General features: G+C 41.7%; 1 protein-coding gene across 9 annotated transcripts in view; it reads left to right on the top strand.

The window, feature by feature from the left end:
- SLC24A2 (solute carrier family 24 member 2) overlaps nucleotides 1–15,229 on the top strand; it is a 142,271-nt gene extending 127,042 nt beyond the window's left edge. For 4 of the 9 annotated variants that reach the window (XM_069962036.1, XM_069962037.1, XM_069962038.1 and 1 more), the window contains exons 7-12: nucleotides 1,153–1,251; nucleotides 2,506–2,624; nucleotides 6,905–7,048; nucleotides 8,084–8,173; nucleotides 13,467–13,633; nucleotides 13,984–15,228. In XM_069962036.1, coding sequence (XP_069818137.1) covers nucleotides 1,153–1,251; nucleotides 2,506–2,624; nucleotides 6,905–7,048; nucleotides 8,084–8,173; nucleotides 13,467–13,633; nucleotides 13,984–14,233 — 869 coding nt within the window. In that variant the 3' untranslated portion in view covers nucleotides 14,234–15,228. Of the gene's footprint in view, nucleotides 1–1,152; nucleotides 1,252–2,505; nucleotides 2,625–6,904; nucleotides 7,049–8,083; nucleotides 8,174–13,466; nucleotides 13,634–13,983 lie in introns of all 9 variants that reach the window. The other 5 variants (XM_069962042.1, XM_069962043.1, XM_069962044.1 and 2 more) reach the window with 3 other exon arrangements.
- Nucleotides 15,230–16,914: the final 1,685 nt, after the last annotated feature.

Genomic DNA, 16,914 nt, shown 5'->3' on the forward strand with positions numbered 1-16,914 from the left:
CACACATCGCTCCGGCCGGGATCTGTGCGACCCCGCAAATAACTGACAGACCTGTCAGTTCACACAGTGAAGCGAGCGGCTCCGGCCGCTCGCTTCACTGTGGGCTATGGTAAGCTCTGATACGGGCGCACGCCGATGCGCCCGCATCAGAGCTCTGCGGCCGGAAAGATCACCCGGCCGGTACTTAAGTACCGGCCGAGATGATCCAGCCAGAGACCGCCGTTCCGTGACCCGGCCGGGTCACGGAACGGCCGGTCTCATACGTTGTGTGAACATAGCCTAAAGGGTTATGGCAAAATGCACCAGTGTCCTAATATGTAAAAAATATAACCCTGAACATGTGAATTGATCAGTACTAGAGATGAGCACAACGCAATCGTGTTTCAGTCTGACTATTTGTTATTTTGAATACTGGTTGGATGCAGCCCTAGGGAGTCTGGGAAAACATGGATACAGCCTTTGTTTTATGAAACTAAATGAGCAGATACTAAATAAGCATAGTTTTTTATTATAGCTGTGATATTTTTACAAAGTAAAAGTTGCATCTAGTGTGGTGCGTTAACAGTTCTTGCCAGGGACAATACATTTGCTTGAAGAGATTATTATTAATATTAATAAGATGAAGAAAATATCATAGGGCTTAATTTACAAAATAGTTTATGGTTCACATATACTAGGCTAAGATACAATAGGACAGAACATGATATAATCAATAGTGCATATACAGTACCCTTATTCTATTATTATCTAAGCTTCTTTATTACACTTATGTCATAAGATGAAACATTCTAAACCAGTGCTTCTCAATTCCAGTCCTCAGGCCTCACCAACAGGTCATGTTTTGAGGATTTCCTTAGTATTTTACATGTGATATAATTATACTCAGTGCATCAGGTATTATCACATCCTTTGTATGGGATAGCCTGAAAACATGACCTGTTGGTGAGGCCTGAGGGCTGGGATTGAGAAGCACTGATCTAAACAAGTGAAAAGAGTGAGTTTTGTGTTGTCCCATGTGGCTCTTCACTGTATATATTTAAAATGATTGATTTCCAAAATTATTTTAGATTTCCACATTAGCAGTAATGCTTGAGTTCAATGCACTGATATACAAGCTGCTATACTGATTATTATTTTTGCAAATATTTTAAGGAAAATTTAAAGAGAAGGCCTCAATTCTACACAAAATGGCAAAGAAGAAATGTCAGGTAGACGACAGTGAACGATTAAATGGAGCAGCCAACTATGTGGGTAAGTATAGTTACAGGAATAAACACTGCCAGAATGCATTTGTGCATGTTTATCCACATGTTAAAATAGACTAAAACATTTGATGATCAAAATAAGCCAGTTCAGATTTGGAGAAGGCAAATGAAAGTTAAAAAATATATATTTTTTTGTAAATTGTCATTAGTCTTTGCGCTATGTCACAGCATAGATATACTGTGTACACCTGTTGTTTTATATCCATGGACCTTTACTTCGGAATTACACAGAAAGCCCAATGCAATTTAGATGTGAAGACAAATTGACTTTTGTCATTACATATCACAGATGGAGGTGGTATGCAACACTTACATTTTGCTGAAAAAGAATATTTACCCCAATAAGGTCATTGTATTTCAGACACAGTTCTCACAAATAATAAGTTAATCAGGTATTGTTAGTTATAGAGATGAGCAAACTGTTCAAAAGCTCGGTTTAGCAGGTTTGCAGAATTTTGGGAAATAATTTGGTTTGGACCGAGTAATTTCCAGGTGAACGTGTCAAAATATAGGGCCATCGGCCCATAACACACCCTGACTGGCTCCCACCAGTCCAAGACAGGAACTGTCCAAAGCAGCAGCAAATTCCCATAGAAAACCTCTCCTGCTCTACCCCCTGTATGTAGGACTCCCCCTACAGGCAGTTTTTCAGTTGTGTTATGACCCCCCTCTGATTTTTTTCACTATAGGCAATTTTACTCCCTGTAGATTTTTTGCCTCATAATAGTTTTCCCTTGTATGTAAGACATACCCTTGTAGGTAATTTGCTCCCTGTCTTTAGGACCCCTTGTAGGTAGTTTACTCCAATTCAGCTAGCAAAAACCTTTCTTCTGCTCCCCCAGTCACTGGCCGATGCTTCACCCTGCTTCACAGCTGTAGTAAGCCTCTTCCTGCCTTCACTAGAGGTTAAGAGAGTCTCTTACTAAAGCCACAAAACTGAATGACATAGCATAGAGCCAATGCCAGTTATTTTAGTCAAAGCTGACAACTGAGAGATGCATTTAACTTTAAGGGTGTCATGGGACACCCATGACTGTGCCACTGATGACATTGAAAACTGTTCAAGCGGGTACTTGGGACTGCTGTGCTCTTCTTAATAAGCTTATATCAGTTAGCATTCAAGTATATACACAGTAAATGGGTAGTGCTCAGCAATGAAAGGTTCTTATTATAAAAGTTACAATGGGGGAGGATAAAAAAAGATGCAAAAATGTTTTTTTTTTATATGCTTTTATTTCAGAAAAAATTGACCTTCCAAATACGTCTAATGTTGAGGTTGAAGTGACACCACCCAAAGAATCTGCTGGTCCAGTTCAAAATGGAAATGTCACTCATAACATTGAAGCTGCAGAAACACAGGTGACATGTCTTCCTATGTCTCATTTTGTTTATCAAACAAGTGTTTTTTGTACACAGCAAAAATTATCATAAGCTGGAAAACTCAATTTGCCATACCTCCCAACTTTGGCTGAGAGGAAAGAGGGACATGGAGACTCCCCTACCCCCCCCCCCTAAAGACACGCCTGTACCCCCCCCATGCCCCATCCCCCATATTACGTCTTTCACTGTTTTTCACACAATCATAGGGTAGTGCCATACTGGTTTTCTTGCAGAAGAAAATGGATTGACCAGGATGGTAAGTATGGCCCTTTTCTTTTTATCTCAATTCCTTCTGAGCTAACTCTTGGCTTTGGCTCATTTCCTCTGCAAAAAATCTTTTTAATTTCTAAAGACTTTAGCTGGCAGTAAGTGATAAAACATATTATGGATTACATCCCCCTTTTTTTCTCCTAACCTGGGTAACTATGAGAACCCCTTTGTTGTGTCTTCTTTCAGCTGTACTATATAACTAGATAACTAGGTAACATTGGCTTCTGCATCAAACCACACGTCACACATTCATTTATTTCTGCAGTTTTTCCCATGAGGCAATTGTTATATTTTAGTCCTAGAGGAGCTGCAGAGTCTCAGGTGTACAAAGACAGTGTGGGACTACAACTCCCAGTGTGCTCTGTCTGTCTATGCAGCCTTTGCCCCATTCAACTCTGAGTCATGGAGGAAAGCGGGCACACAGACAGCAGCCAGACCATGCTGGGAGTTTTCGTCCCACATTGTCACAGCTCCTGAAGAACTAAAACCCCTTTAGAGCTTACACACAATCACTGCTCTGTGTAAGCCAGCAGCCCCAACCACCCAGACACACACACACCACACACACACACACACACACACACTCCTTATCAGTGACAGTGTTATCAGTGTTGTACATACTTACATAAGGAGCTGTCACTGAGGTCCCGGCAGGAGAGGGTTAAGGGGTCACAGGTCATCATGCACAGACAGAGCGGCCTCCAGCTGCAGAAGCAGAGAGTCTCCTGTCTAATAACTGCCGAGGAGAGAGGTAGGGGGAGCGCAGGGGCCTTATCTCCCGACTCTCTCTCTCTACATACTCTTCACTGACGTCTGTGACCCCCGCCCCGAAAAGATGTCAGATTGACCGGCATGTCTGAGAAGGAGGTGGAGGGGTGAAAAAAATAAATAAATAAAGAGGTTTTTCCCCCCTGCTCCCTGGTGCCGCCCCTGCAAGCTGGCGCCCTAGGCCCTGGTGATCACTCTGCTGTCTGACTGCACCGCCTCCCCCCTCCGACCCCAGCCGGAATGCATAGCAGTCAGACAGCAGAGTGATGAAGACCCCCCCCCCCCAGTGGTGTCAGAATGAATACGCACATACTCACTCTCTTCTGTTCTGTGCTTCAGCCCTCCAGCAGCGTCTCCTTCTTCTCGGCTCTGCTGGTGACGTCACTCGAGTCCTGCTCCGCGCCGGAACGCAGGGGATGAGAGAGGCCTCTTGTGACCGAAGGCAGAATGCAGCTTCCGGCCACAAGAGCGAGCTAATCGAAGCCCCGCATCTGTGAGCGCTCATCAGGAGCACTCGCAGTTAAAGGGCCGGGTATGTTTTGGGAAGTGGGACACTTGGGGCCCGTCCCGGGACGGCGGACATGACCCCGAAATCGGGACTGTCCCGCCGGATCCGGGACGGTTGGGAAGTATGATTTACCCATAATAAATTGCTGTTCATTAGACTTTTTATGAAGTTAACACTGAATTGACAGTCGCAACTGTGGTCACTTATGAAGTAGACCGTAAATTCTGTGTAGTCTGATGCTGCATCCATGTTTAAATTAATCTGTCCCCAAATAGAGGCATTAGAACACATAGATTTTGTTTTCTGACATGGAATTGCATATTTAGCTATATTTTCCTGAGTTCTTGGAAATAATAAAAGTTGTGACAAGCAGGGGACTGAAAGACTCTTGAGTGTTATTATATATTTTTTTCTTCACTGCAACCACAGCAACATACAAGTACATCTCAATAAATTAGAATTTTATCAAAAAGTTTGGATTTTTTTTTTCAGTAATTAAATTCAAAAAGTGAAACCCCTATTCTGTTTAGAGTCATTGCTAGAGATAAACGAATCACTCATCTAAATGAAGTGAAGTGCTCCCTGTCGTTCCACCCTGGGTGCCGTGGAAAAGCTAAATCCAAACCTGAGAAACTCCTCCCAGTTTCCCAGGTTTGGATCCAGCTTTTCCTGGCATCCTGGGACGAGTGTCAGGGAGCGAAGCAGAGCTGAAGGGCAGTCTGCTTGATCAGCGGAGCGCTGATCAAAAAAAGTACTTCACTCATCTCTAGTCATTACAAACAGAGTAAACTTTTTCTAGTGTTTAATTCTGTTAGTGTTGATGATTATGGTTACAGCCAACGAAAACCCTAAATTCAGTATCTCAGAAAATTTGAATAGAATTTACCCAAAACACCTGCAAAGGCTTCCTAAGCATTTAAAAAGGTCCTTTAGTCTGGTTCAGTGGTGACACAATCATAGGGAGGACTGCTGACTTGACAGATGTCCAAAAGGCAGTCATTGTAGAGGAGAAAGGACTGCACTCTGGCAGCCGGTGGGGCTCGAGGTGAAATAAACCAGAAATATGTAGAGAAAAGCCCGGCACTAACCAAATCAAATTTTCTCCATTTATTTAGTGCAAAATGCATCAATATCACAGTAGAACGCATTTTGGCCCAGCATGGCCTTCATCAGCCAAAGCTGTGATAGGTTGCTAACCAGAGGAGGGACCTTCTTTGAGTTACCTTGGACAGAGATAGACCAGCAGCATGTACAATGTTAACTCTTTGCATTGATACTTTCAGTAGCGCTTTTATCATAATGGACAATACAGTGAGACACCTAGCGGTGGGAGTGCAGAACACAGTTTACTATCCACAGAATACCCATCCTATAGCTCCCTGTAGTGCCGGCCTACCTATACTCAGAACAGCAATGGCACATGGAGTTCTGGGACATTGCACCATGTGTGTTCAATTTTTAATTTCAAACGGCACAGTATGTATTATCATTTAAAACAGGGAGTGCAGCAGCGCTATGGCAATGCTGAACAGCATTGGAGTAGGGTGCCAGCATTCCGCCAATGTGATATTGATGACCTATCCTGATGACCAAATACCCTTCAATATCAGACAGAATGGTGTGTATTATAGTGAATTTAAGGGCTTTGTGAGAATTATGATAAATTCAGGGGCCAATTGTGTAATCTAATACATTTAAGAGCATAGTGTCAATTATAATACAGCTCAGGGGAAAATTGTGTATTATAATGAATTCAGGGGACACAGTGTAGATTTTTATTATTATTATTATTATTATTATTATTATTATTATTATTATTAAAAATAATAATAATAATAATTGATAGAGACACTGTTTCATCTGGAACAATGGCTCACATTTACTAAAACTGTCTAAATGCAAGATTAGATTAGACAATCTTTAAATGTGCCAGATTTATAAATGTGGAGCAGCCTGTTCGGTAAATCTGTCACATTTAAAGACTGTCTGCCAGAATTTTCAGCCAGATTCTGGTGTATTTGCATAAGACACACCTTTTACTAGGCGGAAAAGTGTCTAAAATACTTAAAATAAATGTGGATAAAGGCCCTGTGCACCACTTTTTCACCCAAAATGTCTGAGACACATTAGTACATCTGGGCCAATGTCTGAAGCCATTGTTTTCAAAGGCAGTATTCGGGGAACAGTTTGTGGAGCTACTTTTTCAGGAGGTACAGTATGTGGCAGTACCAATTTTTAGGAGTCACAGTGTGTGAGTTTTGATTGTAGAAGAACTGTTGTTGTGTGTAACTGTTGTTTTTAGGGGGTACATTGTGTGCCAGTGCCATATTCAGAGGGTGCAGTGTGTTGCACAGAAGCTGGTCTTAGTATAGAGGATGAGTGTCTGCTGCAATGTAAGGAGCCAAAGATGTCTTATTTGCAAACTCTGCAGAGGTGAATCATAGGTGATGATGGTCTGGACCAGATGGAGAAGAAAAGGAACAACCACAGAGAAGATGTGACCCGTGAGTCACTGAATATCAGTATGTTTTCTGCCTGACTGTGTCCTTTTAATGCTGCCTTCACCTGTAGGATTTTCAGCAATGATTGCTCAAACTAGTAGATTCTAGCAGGAAACATTTTATGATAAGCAAGTCTGTAGTTTGGTTTCATCTAGTAAAAGATGATCTTTTCTGTGTAAATACACTACCTGATTCACTTGTGTCATCCTCAGGTTACAGCTGCACAGCCTCCTGATGAAGGTGACCATCCTCTAAGCCTAGCATGGCCTGCTAAAAAGCGTAAAAGAGCTGTTTACCTCGCTGTGTTACCAATTGTATTCCCTTTGTGGATTACATTACCTGATGTCCGAAATGCAGTGAGTACTATGTTTTGTATTGTACAGTAAGGTTACTTTAAAGGGAAACTATCCCTTATTGTTCATTAGGGTTCTTTCACAAGGCACAGGTAGGATGCAGGTTTTACACAGCGGACTTGAGTGCAGAAAATCCACAGCATAATACAATGCCAGCATTGTGAATGAAATTTTAAGAAATCTATTTCACACATTGCAGAAAACATCTGTATGAAACCTATGGATGAATAGATTTGTGGTGGAAATTTTAAATTCATAGCATTTCAGTTCATTTAAGAGACACATTGCAGATTTTTCTTATTGACGAAAAGGCTGATTTTTCTTTTTAGTTCAACATAAACTATTATTATTACTAATAAATAATAAAGTAAAGGCTCTTAACTAAAGACCCTATTACACAAATACACTTCCCCTCATCTGACAACAAAAACACACTATTTATTTTTTAAGTAGATTTGACTGCACTGATGTTTGAATGTGAATTACAACCTAAACCATTTCGATAGGTAATTTGCTTACTTTATTTCTACTGACTGCAGCAAGTTATTTCGGTAATTTAATGTACCACAATACAAACATAAGGAATGGTTCCCATATGCTGTTTGTGTACATTTATCGTCTAGCAATATAAAACCTTATCCAGTCTGGATGAGAATTAAAAACACAACAGAGACGGTGAACATCAAAGGGATAATTGTGCACAAATATGGATACAGCTACAGATGCACAACAAAGCTGAACATTTTCCACAAAAGTCTATGCATATTGTACATATGGCCTGCTTGGCAAATCCCTGAAATGACTGCTGCTCCTCGAACATTTGGAGAGCTGTTCCACTTAATTGTTATGGAAATCGGGCCCTGATAAGTGCATTGGAGATAAATATCAGCTGATACATTTTTTTAGCAATTTAGCATAATGGTATCTTTATTTACATAAAGTAGATATTCATTTTCTCATAGTGCTTGAGTTTTGAGTAGAATGTAAAAATGTATTGCTATTTAATGAAATTAACTTATCTTATTTCTGTGCCTGCAGTCTTCAAGAAAATTTTTCCCTTTAACATTTTTTGGATCAATCACCTGGATTGCAGTTTTTTCCTATTTAATGGTATGGTGGGCACATCAGGTAAGCATACAAGAGCAATGAATTATTGTTTATTTGGTTATGTAGCATAAACATTTTTATTCTGTTAAGTGTTCTTTTTATTACTGCGGGCATTTAACATAATAAAGATCCTATCCTCTCCTAACCACACTCCCCCAGGGTTCTCCTGCGTTGTGTAGGCATAGGGCTCATGCACACTGAGCAAGAGTATGTGCACACTGAGCAATTCTCGAGGAATTTTAGCTGAAAAATTTCTGCTTGAAATTCCTCGCCTATTCTGCTCTGGCAGAATTTTGAGTGGAATTGAGCGGAATCCACGCGGAAATCAAGCGGAATGCAAGCGGAATTACCAGCAGAATTCAAACCCCATTGACTTCTATAGGATTCCTCTAGAGGAATCCGCCCAAAGAATTGACATGTACATTCTTTGGGCGGAACACAGATTCTGTGCGGAATCCGCACGGAATTCTGGACGGAAATTTACTCTGTGTGCACGGGCAGTCGGAAATCCCATTGTTCTCTATGGAAGGAGCAATGTTGCATTTACACGGGCGGAATTCCACGTGGATTCCGCCCGCTTTTTATGGCGGAATTCGGGCAGAATTCCGCTAGAATTGCTCAGTGTGCATATACCCCAAAAGGCGAGGAATTGAGGAGGAATCCGCTCTTAAATTCTGCTTGAAATTCCTCCCGTAAAAGAATGAACAGGGTAATGTCTCATTGTGTTCAATGGGATTTCCGTCTTTTGTTCACACTGCAGAATTTCCAAGCAGAATTTTCTGCCGCAGATCTGCTTTCCGCTCAAAGAAGTTTGGGTATGTGCACACGGAGCAATTCTCGCGGAATTCCGCCCGAATTCCACCATAAAAAGCGGGCGGAATCCGCGTGGAATTCCGCCCGTATAAATGCAACATTGCTCCTTCCATAGAGAACAATGGGATTTCCGACTGCCCGTGCACACAGAGTAAATTTCCGTCCGGAATTCCGCGCGGATTCCGCGCAGAATCCGCATTCCGCCCAAAGAATGTACATGTCAATTCTTTGGGCGGATTCCGCTAGAGGAATCCTATAGAAGTCAATGGGGTTTGAATTCTGCTGGTAATTCCGCTTGCATTCCGCTTGATTTCCGCGCGGATTCCGCTCGAATTCCGCTCAAATTCCGCTCGAATTCCGCTCGAATTCCGCCAGAGCAGAATAGGCGAGGAATTTCAAGCAGAAATTTTTCAGCTACAATTCCTCGAGAATTGCTCAGTGTGCAAGGGCCCTAAGGGCCCTTGCACACTGAGCAATTCTCGAGGAATTGTAGCTGAAAGATTTCTGCTTGAAATTCCTCGCCTATTCTGCTCTGGCGGAATTCGAGCGGAATTCGAGCGGAATCCGCGCGGAAATCAAGCGGAATGCAAGCGGAATTACCAGCAGAATTCAAACCCCATTGACTTCTATAGGATTCCTCTAGCGGAATCCGCCCAAAGAATTGACATGTACATTCTTTGGGCGGAATGCGGATTCTGCGCGGAATTCCAGACGGAAATTTACTCTGTGTGCACGGGCAGTCGGAAATCCCATTGTTCTCTATGAAAAGAGCAATGTTGCATTTACACGGGCGGAATTCCACGCGGATTCCGCCCGCTTTTTATGGCGGAATTCGGGCAGAATTCCGCTAGAATTGCTCAGTGTGCACATACCCACAGAAGTCAATGGGGGGGGCTTAAATTCTGCTTGAATTCTGCCTGAAAACTTTCTGCTTCAATTCCTCGAGAATTGCCCAGTGTGCATATACCCCTAGGGTGGGTTCACACTACAAATTCTCGCAAAACTCTGCAGAATTTCGTCGGTTGTCCACACGCATCGCCGAGCGCTTTCCGCCAGCTCCATAGACACCATTCTATGGGCCGGCTGATTCTGCATTCCGCCGAAAGAAGTGACATGGGGAAGAGAAACCGTTACAAAAAAAAAAAATACTTCAGAAATAATTTTGCTGTTAGCGTCTCATTTGCTACTCCACTGTCCCTTATCAATACCATATTCTCTTTCAACCTTTCACCCCCTTTTCTAAGTTCCAATCTCAATATATTATCCCCCACCCTTTTCTACTATATAAGCTGTGGAGTACGTGCTGATGTCCAGTTTTTCACATTGCAGGGTTGACACATTTTTATATGATATTACATCTAATTCCCAATGACTGATACAGAGGATACCCAGTAGGTCGAAATGTTTAATGGGCTAGTATTAACCCCTTAAGGACAGAGCCAATTTCGAATTTTTGCGTTTTCGTTTTTCCCTCCTTGTGCATCAAAGGCCATAGCACTTGCATTTTTCCACCTAGAAACCCACATGAGCCCTTATTTTTTGCGTCACTAATTGTACTTTGCAATGAGAGGCTGAATTTTTGCATAAAGTACACTGCGAAACCAGAAAAAAATTCAAAGTGTGGTGAAATTGAAAAAAAAAAAACGCATTTTGTTTATTTGGGGGAAATGTGTTTTTACGCCATACGCCCTGGGGTAAAATTGACTTGTTAGGCACGTTCCTCAAGTCGTTACGATTAAAACGATATATAACATGTATAACTTATATTGTATCGGATGGCCTGTAAAAAATTCAAACCATTGTCAACAAATATACGTCACTTAAAACTGCGCATATACGACTTTTTGATCGCTTTTTATTACAATTTTTCTGGATTTGATGCGACCAAAAATGCGCAATTTTGCACTTTGGGATTTTTTTGCGCTTACGCCGTTCACCGTACGAGATCAGGAATGTGATTAATTAACCCTTTGAGGACCAGGCCCAAAATGACCCAGTGGACCGCGCAAATTTTGATCTTAGTGTTTCCGTTTTTCCCTCCTCCCCTCCTAAGAGCTCTAGCACTCTCAGTTTTTTATCTACAGGCCATGTAAGGGCTTATTTGTTACAGGAATAGTTGTACTTTGTAATGGCGTCTTTCATTTTACCATAACATGTATGATGGAATTCCAAATATATTATTTATGAAGATATAAATTGATGAAATCGCAAAAAAGAATGCAATATGGTAACGTTTGGGGGGTTCCTGTGTCTACGTTATGCACTATATGGTAACAGCGACATGACACTATTATTCTATAGGTCAGTCCGAACACAACCATATGCAGGTTTACACAGATTCTCTAATGTTATATATTTTTTTTAAATGAAATCCTTTTTTTTGGCAATTAATTATAAATAAAATGGGACTATTGTGACGCTTATAACGGTTTTATTTTTTCACCTACGGGGCTGTATGGGGTGTCATTTTTTCCGCCATGATCTCTAGTTTTTATTAATACCATATTTGTGAAGATCGGACGTTTTGATCACTTTTTATTAATTTTTTTATATATATAATGTAACATAAAATCGGTAATCTGCGCACTTTTTCCCCTCTTTTCGTGTACGCCGTTTACCGTTCGCAATGACACTTGTTATATTTTAATAGATCGGACAATTACGCACGCTACGGTATATTATATGTTTATCTATTTATTTATTTTTATATGTTTTATTTATATAATGGGAAAGGGGGGTGATTTCAACTTTTATTGGGGGAGGGGTTTTGGGGTAGTGTATTAGTGTTTTTAACTTTTTTTTTTTTACACATTTGAAGTCCCTTTGGGGGACTTGTACATAGATTAGTTTGATTTTTACACTGATGAATGCTATGCCATAGGCACAGCATTGATCAGTGTTATCGGCGCTCTGCTCATTGAGCCTGCCTGTGCAGGCTTAGGCTGGGTTCACACTACGTATATTTCAGTCAGTATTGTGGTCCTCATATGGCAACCAAAACCAGGAGTGGATTAAAAACACAGAAAGGATCTGTTCACACAATGGTGAAATTGAGTGGATGGCCGCCATATAACAGTAAATAACAGCCATTATTTCAATATAACAGCCGTTGTTTTAAAATAACAGCAAATATTTGCCATAATATGGCACTCAATTTCAACATTGTGTGGACAGAGCCTTTCTGTGTTTTTAATCCACTCCTGGTTTTGGTTGCAATATGAGGACCACAATACTGACTGAAATATACGTAGTGTGAACCCAGCCTTAGAGTAGCAGAGCGCCGATCGGACCGCATGGAGACAGGTAAGAGACCTCCAGCAGTCCGTTATACCGATCGGGACCCCCGCAGTCACACTGCGGGGGTCCCGATCGGTAAGTGACAGGGGACTCCCCCTGTCACTTACACTTAAACGCCGCGGTCGCGCCGTGATCGCGGCGTTTAAGGGGTTAATGACACGCGGCAGCGCGATCGCTGCAGCGTGTCATTACCGGTGAGGTCCTGGCTGCTCACTGCAGCCGGCCCCCACCTCCTATGAAGCGCGCTCCGCTCCGGAGCGCGCTTCATAGCGGGAATAACACCCGTGACGTAAGGTTACGTCATGGGTCGTCTGGGGACAGACTTCCATGACGTAACCCTACGTCCAGGGTCGTCTAGGGGTTAATAGTTCGGGCGATTACGCACGCGGCGATAGCAAACATGTTTGTTTATTTATTTATTTGTTTACTTTTATTTATAACCTGGGAAAAGGGGGGTGATTCAGACTTTTATTAGGGGAGGGGGCTTTTTATTGACAACAACACTATATTTTTTTTTTTTACACATATACTAGAAGCCCCCCTAGGGGACTTCTAGTATATACACTTTGATCTCTCATTGAGATCTCTGCAGCATAGATATGCTGCAGAGATCCATGAGATCGGCACTGCTGCAGCCGGAAGTAAACGAGTGCCGAGCCGGGGACGGCGCCATCTTGGAGCGGTCCCCGGCCGGCTTCAGAAACGGAGATCGCTCCTCCGGGATAACATCCCGGAGGAGCGATCTCCGCCACTAGACACCAGGGAGACGCTGGATCCGGTAATCGGATGCAGCTGCATCTGATTACTGTATTAGCAGGCACGGCGATCGGACCGTGCCCGCTAATACCTACGGTCCCGGGCGACAAGCGGCACCCGGGACCGCCGCGGTTCAGAGCAGGGTCGCCGTGCGGCCCCGCTCTGAACGCCCTTACCGGCAATAGGGCGTACCTATACGCCCTTTGTCGTTAAGGGGTTAATGTGTTGGAAACCATCCCATTTCTGATGGTTTATTGGAATATCACTTTTTAGCCAAGAGGCAAAATATTGCCTTATTTACCAGGTATATCTCAGCAGTATAGTATCTAAATCCGGATCATTTGGCAGAATGAAACAAGCAAAAGTAATATATTTTGAATTTGTGCAGATATCATAATACACTTTATACTATCGTCACCGAGTTATTTTCACTTATTATTTATTTCAGGTAGGTGAAACTATTGGCATAACCGAAGAGATCATGGGGCTCACAATATTAGCTGCTGGTACATCTATTCCAGACCTCATAACAAGCGTCATTGTAGCACGCAAAGGCCTAGGAGACATGGCAGTATCCAGCTCTGTAGGGAGCAACATTTTTGACATCACAGTTGGGTGAGTAGTTGTTTCATCTCTTCATTAGACTCAGCTCACACTGAGCATAAATGGCGGAAGTCCTGCCATGCTCAGTGTCCTGCAGTATCTCTATGGGAGGGTGCGCACGCCTCCCCACCCCTTTGCTCAAAGTACTGACATGTCAATTCTTAGAGCGAAAGCGGCAGCAGCGGACGCGCTCGCCCTCCCAAAGACATAATGCAGGACACTGAGCATGGGATTCTGCAGGGGTGAGCTCCGCCATGGAATTCTGCCATTTTTCCTCAGTGTGAACTGGGCCTTAATGTTGCTACTGTATGAATGTAGGCATTGTGTTATTAATACATTATCTGTTTTTATTTTTTAAACAGACTCCCTATGCCCTGGCTCCTGTATTCCATGTTTAACCACTTTAACCCAGTGGCAGTAAGCAGCAATGGCCTCTTCTGTGCGATTGTCCTTCTTTTTATTATGCTGCTGTTTGTTATTATGTCCATCGCTTTGTGCAAGTGGAGAATGAACAAGATCTTAGGATGCATGATGTTTGGTCTTTATTTTGTTTTCTTGATCATCAGCGTCCTTCTTGAGAACCGCATTATCCTATGTCCAGCTACTCTCTAGAGTTATGATTTGAAAAAGACTGAAACTGATGCTGATAAAGTAAAAGCAAGAAGCACGGCTTCACCTGCAGAAGGCCAAAAACATTGTTGATGTGCACCCTAAATTAATTTCTTCAGTGGTTATAAAGTCAACTTGTGGCTCTTTTACTAAAGATTTTAGGATCTATAGAAACTGTACATTTTCTAATGCACACTGTATTCCTGTATTACTCTCTTTACATATAATATATATATAAATATAAGTATATTAATATGCAGATAATATACAACAAAGAGAGACGCTAGAATAAACTGAATCTACATATAGCAAATAATAACATCACATTGGAATTGATATTTGTCCATTAGGTTTGAATAGTGAGAGCACATCATTCCATCACCCTGGTTGTATTTCAGCACTACTATAGAATAGTCTGGAGGACGTGTTATGCAACAAGACATGTATTTAACTCAGTAGTAACAATTCTGAAATGAACACAATGAAAATGTGGCCAACTGTATGCCGAGGATGGAGGGTTCACAAAAGATTTGGCTTACTGTCTAGAAACCTCTCATTTTACTTGCTATATATTTATGGATGGCAGTATTGCAGCACTTTACTGAAAATAAATGAGTGTAATGTATCTTAGCCCAGAATCATTTACAATCAAGCCTGGTGACTTTGGTGGAAATTTAAGACTGTCTGGTTATTATAAAAGACTTATGATCAAGAATTTCTGTAACACAGTCTTGTGATTTAATGTACCAACTCAAAGTAACATTTTGTAGTTCTGTTCTGATTGCAAGGCTGAAAAATATCTATAAATTAATAAACATATATATTAAGGCTTAACAATGAGTGATATATTCTTTTTTGTTTTGTGTTCTCTGGGTAAAGGCCTACCAGTAGAATACTCATATAAAATGTTTATCAGCAACCAACATAGCAGTTACCCAACTCATCCTTGGTTGGGGACCTTTTTTTTCTCTAAAGGGGCTAACACATGCCCACTGCATTTTTAGGCTATGTTCACACTACGTAAGAGACCGGCCGTTCCGTGACCCTGGCCGGGTCACGGAACGTCCGGTCTGTGCCCGGATCATCATGGCCGATACTTAAGTACCGGCCGGATGATCCGTCCAGCCGCAGAGCTCTGATGCGGGTGCATCAGCACGCGCCCGCATCAGAGCTTCCCATAGCCCACAGTGAAGCAAGCGGCCGGGGCTGCTTGTTTCACTGTGTGCAATGACAGGTCTTTCTGCGTCCGGAATTCACTGAATTCCGGCCGCAGAAAACTGACATGTCGGTTTTTTTCCGGCGCCGCATGGGATCTCGGCCTGAGCGCATACGATGTGTGTACGCTCCGTCCGGGATCCCATTGCACATAAGGCTATGTTCAACTCCTCAAAACTACATCCGTAGTTCTGCGGCCAGAACTACGGTCGTAGTTTTACGTAGTGTGAACATAGCCTTAGATTGACTATGCTACTGTTGTGGTTTTTATGCATTTTTACTTTATGGATTTCACCTAAAAACTCATGACTTTTGTTTAACCTGTGCTTATATATTTAGAGCTTTTATATAAAGTTGAAGTGTCATGTAACTTTTGAATAAAGCAGTTCTTTTATTTCTAATGTTTACATATTATGCATTATGAAAAGTGGCTTAATTGTACTATCATTGTTTTAGCAGCATGGCAATACTTTTCTAACTTTATTCCATTTACCATTTTCTCAATCACTTGACATTTACTAAAAAAAGCATAACATATCTGGAAAGTCTAAGATGACAAATCAATAGCTTCTAATACATCGATTGTTGAAACATTATAATTGTTGTACATGCGGTATCACTACAGTAAAGCCAAGGGCAAGAATGATAGCATCTCAGTGTTTACACAGTGGGGGAAAAGTCTTGAGTAGAGATCAGCAAATTTACAGTAATAACGAAGCCAAACACTGTTATCTGTGAAATCTGCTGATCAGCCTGCCTACTTTTAACTGGCTGCCGCTACGCTCCTCCCCTAGTGTTGGGGAAAGCTGGATCCAGTCCTGGGAAACTGGATCCAGCTTTTCCCAGCACTGAGCGGCAGTCAGTTAAACAATAGCAGGCTGATGAGCGGATTTCAGAGATAACGAAGCGCTTCAGTTTATTATTACTGTAAATTTGCTGATCTCTAATCTTGAGAAACATGTTCCAGAATTGGCCAACTTTTTTTTTATATGTTTCATACACTAGCCTCCCTAGCCATATTTATCTATAAAGAATCTTTAAGATGTCCTTACTTAGCTGTTTTGATAAATAATTGTATGTGTATTGTAATAATCTGTGTTTCTAGAAATCCTCCATATGTGGCCGCAGTGTGTCACCTGACTCAACCACAGGCCGCAGACATGACAGAGACCTGGTTAATTTTGGGTCCTTTTGTTATTTCAGTTTTTTTATAGCCATTATACCATGTCACAGAGGCCTTGCGGTACCAAAATATTTTAGCAAGACAGGTTGACATTTATATCTGTACCATTCTGGGGGACATGTGACACCCTGATCATTTTTTATTTAATTTTTTTTTGAGGTGGTACGAATAAAAAACACAATTTAGCATCTGTTTTTCATAATTTTTTTGTACGCCATTCACTATACGTTACACATGACATGTTATCTTTATTCGTCAGGTCAGTACGATTACAGTGATATCCTTT

Source organism: Dendropsophus ebraccatus, chromosome 3 (assembly GCF_027789765.1).
Source record: "Dendropsophus ebraccatus isolate aDenEbr1 chromosome 3, aDenEbr1.pat, whole genome shotgun sequence".
Classification (NCBI taxonomy): domain Eukaryota; kingdom Metazoa; phylum Chordata; class Amphibia; order Anura; family Hylidae; genus Dendropsophus; species Dendropsophus ebraccatus.